Consider the following 10,286-nt stretch of genomic DNA (forward strand, 5'->3'; position numbering starts at 1 on the left):
GCTCTGTAATCACACCATGCCTATAACCTGGCTGCAGGTGACCCCTCCCCCCAAGCACAGGGAGTCACATGACCAGACACCTGTATTATAATGCGCCTCCTTACAGCCATGGTCACACTTATAATGCAGGTCAGCAGCCAGGCTTCCCACCATTGCAGGGTGTGGAGATCTCTCTCCTTCCTCCACTATAATTATCACTTCGCTAATGACAAGTCCCATAGATCTCCGGCTATTACATTATGCTAATTCCAGGGACACCAGGCCACACCCACAGCCGGAAGAAATCACGTGGTGCGCTTCTCCCTTGCCCTGCAGCACGTGACCCGTCCCGCAGCCTCTTCCTCCATTTCCACACACACACCCTCAGCCAACCATTACACGACTAGTAGGAGGCCCCTGCGTGGTTATTTCTGATTGGCCAACCTGGCGTCCAATCAAAATTAGCCATCTGGGTGCCTTGAATGGCAGAATACGCTGTCCAATGACAAGCGGACACCGGTATGGGGACAGCCAATAGGAGCGCTCCGGGCGGGAGGGCGCACTGAGGGCATATAAGAGCGGCGCTCGGGCAGCTCCGGGTGCTCAGTGGTTCCCAGGCGTTGCTGCTGACAGGTATCTCAGGGCATCACCATGGCCCGCGTCGCCTTCCTTGTCCTCCCGCTGCTCGCGGCTCTATGTCTCGCTGACCCCACCGTCTACTTCAATGAAGAGTTCTCAGATGGAGGTAAAGCAATATATTAAACAGGCGTAGAACTACAACTCCCAGCATGCCCTGCCATGTATGTGTACGGCAAGGAATTCTGGGGGTTGTAGTTCTTTCAGTTAAAGGTTTTTTTTCTGCTTAATGACAGTGTGATTGCTGAGTGTGGCTCCCAGGAGGGCATTGTGGGTAATTAGCAGTGTGTAATTCCTGTTATTTGTAATGTTTGTATCCACTGGGGCTGTGCTCATCCTCTACCCCTGTATATAGATCAGTCATTGCTGTATACTACAATAGTGACAGCCATATTGGAGGCTACTAGTGTCCTATATACCTCTATAGCTGGGCTCTGCAGTCTGCCTATAGATTGTATGCAGGATGGCATTGCCTGCCATGGGTGGCATCTGATGCTCTCGCTTTACTGCTGCTGTGCAGTGTTCCCATCTATCTATACGCTATCAGGTGGGGGTCCCTGTACATGAGGGGTGGGTGATCTCCCTGATCTGTGTCCTGACTCATCCTCGCTGACCGCCATGCAGATGTATGGAGTAGTATTGAATCTTCTGGAAGCCGGAGGGGGAGGGAGCTCTCTGCTTCTCGCCTCCGCCTCCTCATTCCTCAGTCATATGGAAACAGAAAGTATTGCCGGCTCGCACGCTGTAGATGCTACGCCCACCGTCATACGTTACTATAGGGGGGCAGATATACACCCCACCTCCTTATACTGTAACAATCATAGGGTGGGCCTTGTGTAAGACAGGGATGGGGAACCTCTGGTCCTCCAGCTGTTGCAAAACTACAATTCCCATCATGCCTGGACAGCCGAAGCTTTAGCTTCGGCTGTCCAGGCATGATGGGAATTGTAGTTTTGCAACAGCTGGCAGGCTTAAGGTTCCCCATCCCTGATCGAGAATCTTGTACTGCAGGCTGAGTCTCTCATACTTTAACTCCCATCATGCACAGAGGCCTCTAGGATGTCTGTATAGTGCTATGTATTAAGTGATTATAAGGTGGAGTTTTTTACAAGTGCCTCTAATCCGTCTTTCAGATGTCTGGAAACAACGCTGGGTGCAGTCGAAGCACAAGTCGGACTATGGCCAGTTCGTGCTAAGTGCCGGCAAGTTCTATGGAGACGCAGAGAAAGACAAAGGTAGGTGATGCTGTAATGCACAGGGGTCCAATCTGTTGCAAAACTACAATTTCCAGCATGCCCGGGCAGCTGCTATCAGGGAACACTGGGAGTTGTAGTTTAGTAACAGCGTTGATAGATGTAACTGTGTCTGTAAGTTCTTGTGAGACTACAACCTCCAGCATTGACATGTTGGGAGTTGTAGTTTTACTAAAGCTGGAGGGCCTGTAAGTTGTTAGTCTTCTGTGCCTTGGCCAGGTTATAGCACTGATACTCCCTACGCTTTTATTGCTTTATACTCAACACTGTCTAATCCTTGTTCCATTCAGGTCTGCAGACCAGCCAGGATGCCCACTTCTATGCCCATTCTGCCCGCTTCAACTCCTTCTCCAATAAGGGCAAAACATTGGTCATCCAGTTTACTGTCAAGCACGAACAGAACATTGACTGCGGCGGTGGATACGTGAAGCTCTTCCCTGGCACATTGGACCAGTCTGACATGCATGGAGAGTCCGAGTACAACATCATGTTTGGTAGGTAACACCAGGACCTGGTAATGGGCTATTTTCCTACCCATAATGCAGCACTCAGATGAAGTGATAGGAGACATGTATAGGACTACAGGGACACCTTTTGGGCTCCTTAGTCACTGGCTGGTTGTCCCAGTTCAGTTAATTTACATATAGCACATGGTCCGGCCATCTTTATAAATAGGGAAGGTAAGGGTGGGTGAACAAGTCACAGCCAATGCATGCTTGAATTGCATTATGGGTAATGATTACCTAGAAAAATCCTTACCGCCCGCATACATTGACAAAGATGCAAATCATTGGTTAAATGCCAGCTGATGTCTAGTACAGGAATGGGCCAGGTCATGGGTAGTTTTTGGCTCCTCTGGTTTATTTCCCCTGTGTAGCACCACTTCTGGCCTGCAGTGGAAGTGCACTGGTTGGTAGCAGTGGCCACAACTCCCTGCAGCTGCTGACGGCCAAATTTAAGTAGTTGTAGTTCTGCAATTGCTGGGGAGCCACCAGTTGAGATAAACCTGCCCTAGATTGGTTTTATAGCAAAGCATTGCTGCCCCCTTCAAGAAATTGAGATAACTGGGTGTAAGCAGGGGGATCAAACTTCGGTGCTCCAGCTGTTTCAAAACTACAATTCCTATTATGCCTGGACAGCTAAAGCTTTAGCTTCGGTTGTCCAGGCATGATAGGAATTGTAGTTTTGTAACAGCTGGAGGGCCTGGGTTTGACATGTGTGGTCTGGAGGCTTCATACCTTGTCGGGCCAGGAGGGCAGAACATTACTTCTCTTGTAGAGTTGCGTGAACCTAGAGTACGATTGGGTTTGTCGGAGCCCAAGCAGGCGGCATTTGGTTATCAGTGGTTGTGGCCTTAGAGCTGCATCCAACTTCTGCAGTCACTGAATAACCAGGGTGCTTGAGGCTCACTCAGCTGTAACTTATTTCTTTGACCCTTTCCTCCCAGAACCTTCTATAATCTTCGGTAGAAACATAAAGGGGTACTCCGGCCTGGGGGTATTTTTAAGCTATGGCCGGGGAGGGGGTGATTATGGACGGCGGAAGTAACTTGGCCGCTGAATGGCTGAGCTGCCTTGTGACGTCACATCTCATGCGGCAGCTCACATCAGGAAGCAGCTGCGGGACGGGTGTACTGGGGCCTGGCGCTGGAAGGTAAGTGACCTCCATCGTCCATAATCACCCCCCCCCCAGCCTAAAAATTCCCCCGGGCCGGAGTACCCCTTTAGGTCCTACTCTGCCCCATTCTGTGTAATGCAGTGAGGATGTTCTGTTCCTTTTAAAGCCTTCAGTCTCATTGGCCTGAATATATATTAAATTATATTGTGCATCCTCAGGTCCTGATATCTGCGGTCCTCCTACCAAGAAGGTGCACGTAATCTTCAACTACAAGGGAAAGAACCTGCAGATCAATAAGGACATCCGTTGTAAGGTGAGTAGGTGCCGCCTTGTCTGACTAGAGCTGTGGCTGTTAGACCTGGGTGGAGCTATGCAAATGATGGTCCTGTCCCAGCATGTCACTGCCGCTCCTCTCCCTAACCAGTGATGTGTTAGTGACGGTCTCCATTACACCCTGCAGGATGATGTTTACTCCCATGTCTACACCCTCATCGTGCGTCCCGACAACACCTATGAGGTAAAGATTGATAACGCCAAGGTGGAATCTGGCAACTTGGAGGATGACTGGGACTTCCTTCCTCCCAAGAAGATCCGAGACCCTGAAGCCAAGAAGCCTGATGACTGGGATGAGCGCCCCAAGATCGATGACCCCGAGGACAAGAAACCCGAGGTGAGTGCTTGGCTAGTAGGGTTATAGACTGGTCCTATATGAGTGCGCCGGACTGGATGTTAATGTCTCATCCATCCCTTGTAGGACTGGGACAAGCCCGAGCACATCCCCGACCCAGATGCAGTAAAACCAGAAGACTGGGATGAGGAGATGGACGGAGAGTGGGAGCCGCCTGTGATCCAGAACCCTGAGTACAAGGTGAGCAGATGCTGTATATAATGTGCCCGGGGCATGCGGGTATCTCTCCTGGGCAGATACACTGTTAGGTGCCCTACACTGGAGTTAATGGGTAATTGGGTTTCTATAGAATCCTTGTGGACATTTTGTATAAATTGCTGTGTTTCTCATCTCATCTCCAATGTCCATAGCGTTTCCCTTTGTGCTCCTTGGTGATAATGGGTTACTATCTGCTATAATGTTTAAGGACAATGGGCAGTATCCTTCCCATATAGCAGTACAGAGAGGGTAAGGGTATGTGCACGCTACAGAAAGAGTGGATCACTCACTGCGGAATCTGCAGATTGAGGCCGTGTGCATCTTAGCCTGTGCCATAGACTCCATTCTACCGTCTGCCTAAAGAATGAACCTGTTAATTCTTAGGGCGGACGGCGGAATCTGCCCGAGCCTTTGGCTCAGCAGAGATGCCAGCGGGGGTGAACTGCGGAATCCGCGGTGGGTGATCCACCCGGGTTCCGTAGTGTGCACACACCCTAACACTTATTAGCTGTGAGCATCCTGGGTTTGGATGCTCATGGCTCCTGCTGGCATATTCCTTCTAATATCCTACAATCCTTCTGTCTCACCAGGGAGAGTGGAAACCCCGTCAGATCGATAACCCTGACTACAAAGGAAAATGGGTCCACCCCGAGATCGATAACCCAGAATACACCCCAGATCCTAACCTGTACGCCTATGATGACTTTGGCGTGATCGGCTTTGATCTGTGGCAGGTAAGGACATAACCCTATAAATGGCTGCCTATATCGGCGCTGAACCTCCTGTCTTATAATAATGAATGTGCGTTCTGCCATTGTAGGTGAAATCCGGAACAATCTTTGACGACGTCTTGATTACAGATGATGAGAAATACGCAGAGGACTACGCCTCTAACGCGTGGGGTCTCAGGAAGGTGCGTCACTGCTTTGGCACTATATGGCAGGAGTTTCATAGTTTTATTGTGTGGGGAATGGCAGTGTTATGTGGATACTCCATTGTGGCTGGTAACATGTTACATGGGAAATGGTATCGTGGCATTCAGCTGGAAACTGGCGGTGTTGTGGCATATGGTAATGTTACATAGGTGTTGGGTAGTCTTGGTGCCATACAGTGCCCTATCGGCAACACTTCACAAGATTGGCTTCTTAAGAGGGATCATCCAGCCTGGTGTCAGTAATCCCTCCAGACCTAATCCCTACAGCTGAGACACCCAGTAGTGGCGCTATATCATTGTGCTACACTCGGGCGCTAACATGTCCACCTTAATCCTCAGGACGCAGAGAAAAATATGAAGGAACAGCAAGATGAGGAAGATCGTAAGAAACACGAGGAAGAGGTAAAGAAGAGGAAAGAGGAGGAACCACAGGAAGAGGAAGCAGATGAGGACGATGACGAGGAGGAAGAAAAGGAGGAAGAGAAGGAAGATGACGACGACGATGATGATGAGGAGGAGGAAACACCTAAGAAAGACGAGCTTTAAAGATGGCGGCTTCCTGTCCTCCCTACCAGCGCTCCCCTTCCCTGGGCGTCATGTCTTAGATAGGAGAGGGGAAGTGGGATCGTTCTGTCTCTATGAGACTCTAAATTTATATATATTTTTTACAGTTTTTGTTTTAACCCTTTATTTGGAAAAGTCTGTCACTCTCCCTTACCCCCATCTCCTCTCTCCTCTGACTCTCCAGTTCTGTCACCACTCTCCCCCACCCCATCTCCTCTCTCCTCTGACTCTCCAGTTCTGTCACCACTCTCCCCCACCCCATCTCCTCTCTCCTCTGACTCTCCAGTTCTGTCACCACTCTCCCCCACCCCATCTCCTCTCTCCTCTGACTCTCCAGTTCTGTCACCACCTCTCCCCCCTTCCATGCTGGTTTCCATTGCAGTAAATGTGTCCCTGCTGCACTACTTGGTGGTCCTGCTGACTTGTGGTCCATAGGAACCACCTCCCCTCTTACCCCTTTTTTTAACCGTCTGAGGGGCTCATGAGGTTCATAGACCAGTCACTGCCATATTGCATTATCATTCCTTGAATCCCCAAGACCTGGGTCATTTATTGCAGTATCGAGATTATTCAGTGTTCAGCCCTATAGGGCTTTGTAGTGTCAGCCCACCACCTGCCACCATGATACCAGTCTATTGAGTCAATGCCTGATGCACTAGTACCCCAGGACAAGGACTGGTATTAGTCACAGAATAGTTCTGCCCACTGGGATGGCTGGTCGGCTCTATTCCTCCTCGTCTGACCCACCTACCCCTGTATGTATGTCATCAGGGCTTGGCATTGGGCCCACACTTTTGAATGCCAGTCCAGCCGTAGAAGAGCTTGCACTCTAGTCAGTGTCTCACGCTGACGTTTCGATCTAGACGTACCACCCTGACATCTGACCACAAGTATTTAGACTGACTTGCCAACACATGCCCCTCAGTGTCCTGTGATGTGGTGAAACGGGCCTTGTGGCCCCTCTGAGTCCACCCTGCTTCAAGCTGTATGCTTCTAATTTATATTGATGCAGGGCTCCTCGCCAGAATGTATGAATGGGTTATGTTTTGGACTGTACAGATGTCAGTAAAAGAATTTCTAATTAAATACATTGTGTCCAAAGTGCTGCGTCCTTGCTGTGATTTGTGACAGTGCTTTACAGCAGCTGTAAAGTGAGACAGAGGTAGTGCTTGGCCTGCACAGCGCCATCTGGTGGCTTGTCATTTCTATATGTAACTTGCTTAGAAGGTTGGGACTAGAGATGAGTGAATTTACATTATCGTACATTCCTGTTCTAATCGGAACTAGAAACCAGCAAACTAGTTTACTATAACTAGATAGTTGCAAACACAGCGCCACTCTTGTCTTCAGGTTGTGTGCAGTATTACATTTCAGCTTCATTCACTAATCCTGGATAATGTCTGTAATGGTGGTCCAATACTGTCCTGAGTTGGCTAGTCTGGAAAACCTTCGTCCACCTGTGCCATGGGGGTCATCTGTGGCAAGCCTCTGTGGAGGACCTGTTCCAGGCTTCCCTATAGATCACAGCTGATCCTTGGTCCCCAGCAGGGGGAGCCAGTGATGGGTTTATCAATGGAACAAGCAGGAAACTACCTGCTGCTATGTCCATACACATACATAGCTGCCCCGTCTCTGTAATAGAAATGTAAGGGACCTGCACAAACTGGCCGAAAGTAAGAGATGGCTCCTTACCTGCAACGTCCTTCCAGACTGAGGCACTTGCCGATTCTAAAACCAAATTGTGAACAATTACAACACTGCTATATCAGGGGTCCAGCTCCGCAGCCGGTATTCTAGCACAGAGGTGGGCTCAGTGTCGTCTTGTTTGGTGCATCCATATAAACAATCCCTCTGGTAACCAAATGCTGTATGGTCCAACCACATGGGGGTTTCTTTCACATCAGCTAGTGTCAGAAAGTTATCCAGATTTGTAATTTACTACTTTTTAAAAATCTCCAGTATTCCAGCACTTATCAGTTGCTGTATGTCCTGCAGGAAGTGGTGTATTCTTCCCAGTCTGACACAGTGCTCTCTGCTGCCACCTCTGTCCATGTCAGGAACTGTCCAGAGCAGGAGAGGTTTTCTATGGGGTTTTGCTACTGCTCTGGGCAGTTCCTGACATGGACAGAGGTGGCAGCAAAGAGCACTGTGTCAGACTGGAAAGAATACACCACTTCCTGCAGGACATACAGCAGTTGACAAGTACTGAAAGACAGGAGATTTTTAAATAGAAAAAAGTAAATTAGAAATCTACTGGAATGAGACTTAAGTTATCTGATTAAAAAAATTACAAATCTATGTATTTTTAATTAATTGAGTTGATTAACTGGAGTATCCCTTTAACTTCTGGAATACATGTCAAGTAAATCATAGTGCCATGAATTGTGAACGTTGTATCATGTTAATAGGCAATGTTGTCGTCTAATATTGTAAGTGTACTGTATTCTCACATATGTCCGTAATGCTCCGCAGTTTACAGAGCTCTGCATAGAAGAAAGCGATTTGTGCTGTAATTGTGGGGCCACACTAGGATATCTTCTTTTTTTTGTGTGTGGCACTGCTTACAGCCCCATACACATAAGGACATGTGAATGGGGACCATTGAAATGTGTTGGTCCTATGTTCTGTCCACGTGGACAGTATTACAGATGTGTGAATGAGGCCTTACACTGAGCTGTCACTATAATACTGACACAAGTAGTACACTGCCACCTGGTGGTTATACTTCGGTGCACACCTGTGTCAGATCCCAGGCAGATTCTCTAGAAGCAGTGGCATGATAGACACCAAAAATGGTGTTTGGCTATCTGCAATGTTTGTTCTGACACCTATCCTTAGCCATCACCCCACATGCTCCCACAGCCAGTTCCTGCTCAGGGGCACGGAGGTGGTAGTAACACACCCAGATCCTGGTGCTCGGGGGAAATCCAATGACCCCTCTGCCACATAATTCTAGTAGACAGATGGGGGATTGGAGACCCAGAAGAGTACCTGTAATATTTTACATCAAATGATAACAGTGCAGCTCTGCACAATACTCCTCTTTATAACCTGACGCTATCTATTGGCATTCAGTGTACCAATCTACATGGACCCCAGAGTCAGGAATAGACCCCCAAACTGTGATGCCAATGGTGAACACCAGTGATGGAGAATATACAGCTGACTATGAAGGCTTTGCACTAGGGCCCCCAGCTGCCATTCCTGATGTCTCTGCAGAGCAGATGGATGGCCGCCCCATCACACAGTCACCTGTGCGGCTGATGGGGATTCCATTGGTGACAGGAAGCCGTGTAGACATGATGTGAAGTAGTTAATTCAGAGAACGTCCTGTCCGGTCCCAACATCCTGGATAATCTGGTTTGGGAAGTTTTTCTGAAAATACAAAGATTAGGAGTCGGTCGGAGTAAAAAGCATTTGTGTCATGTGATGTAAGAATCCGATATCATAGAGAGGCCATCACTATATATACAGTACAGCAGAGAGACATATATCAGTAATGTATGGAGTCCAGTGCTGTATCAGCGACAGGTATAATGGGAGAAGGGGGGGGGTCAGTGACAGGTATAATGGGAGGGGGATCAGTGACAGGTATAATGGGGATCAGTCAGAGGTATAATGGGAGGGGGATCAGTGACAGGTATAATGGGAGGGGGATCAGTCAGAGGTATAATGGGAGGGGGATCAGTGACAGGTATAATGGGAGGGGGATCAGTCAGAGGTATAATGGGAGGGGGATCAGTGACAGGTATAATGGGAGAAGGGGGGGGTCAGTGATAGGTATAATGGGATGGGGATCAGTGACAGGTATAATGGGAGGGGGATCAGTGACAGGTATAATGGGAGAAGGGGGGGGGGGTCAGTGACAGGTATAATGGGAGGGGGATCAGTGACAGGTATAATAGGAGGGGGATCAGTCAGAGGTATAATGGGGGGATCAGTGACAGGTATAATGGGAGGGGGATCAGTGACAGGTATAATGGGAGAAGGGGGGGGGGGGTCAGTGATAGGTATAATGGGAGGGGGATCAGTGACAGGTATAATAGGAGGGGGATCAGTCAGAGGTATAATGGGGGGATCAGTGACAGGTATAATGGGAGGGGGATCAGCGACAGGTATAATAAGGGATCAGTGACAGGTATAATGGGGATCAGTCAGAGGTATAATGGGAGGGGGATCAGTGACAGGTATAATGGGTGAAGGAGGGGGTCAGTGATAGGTATAATGGGGGGATCAGCGACAGGTATAATGGGAGGGGGATCAGTGACAGGTATAATGGGAGAAGGGGGGGGTCAGTGATAGGTATAATGGGAGGGGGATCAGTGACAGGTATAATGGGGATCAGTCAGAGGTATAATGGGAGGGGGGTCAGTGACAGGTATAATAGGAGGGGGATCAGTCAGAGGTATAATGGGGG

At 48.8% G+C, this 10,286-nt stretch overlaps 1 protein-coding gene across 1 annotated transcript; it reads left to right on the forward strand.

Moving 5' to 3' along the window:
- Positions 1-566: 566 nt before the first annotated feature.
- On the forward strand, positions 567-6,970 carry CALR (calreticulin). The gene is made up of 9 exons (XM_069947039.1): positions 567-724; positions 1,749-1,850; positions 2,159-2,362; positions 3,704-3,798; positions 3,946-4,155; positions 4,240-4,353; positions 4,962-5,105; positions 5,192-5,284; positions 5,645-6,970. The coding sequence occupies exons 1-9, from the start codon at positions 631-633 to the stop codon at positions 5,849-5,851; spliced, it is 1,263 nt and encodes a 420-aa protein (XP_069803140.1). The 5' UTR covers positions 567-630; the 3' UTR covers positions 5,852-6,970.
- Positions 6,971-10,286: the final 3,316 nt, after the last annotated feature.

Source organism: Dendropsophus ebraccatus, chromosome 1, assembly GCF_027789765.1.
Source record: "Dendropsophus ebraccatus isolate aDenEbr1 chromosome 1, aDenEbr1.pat, whole genome shotgun sequence".
Taxonomy (NCBI): Eukaryota; Metazoa; Chordata; class Amphibia; order Anura; family Hylidae; genus Dendropsophus; species Dendropsophus ebraccatus.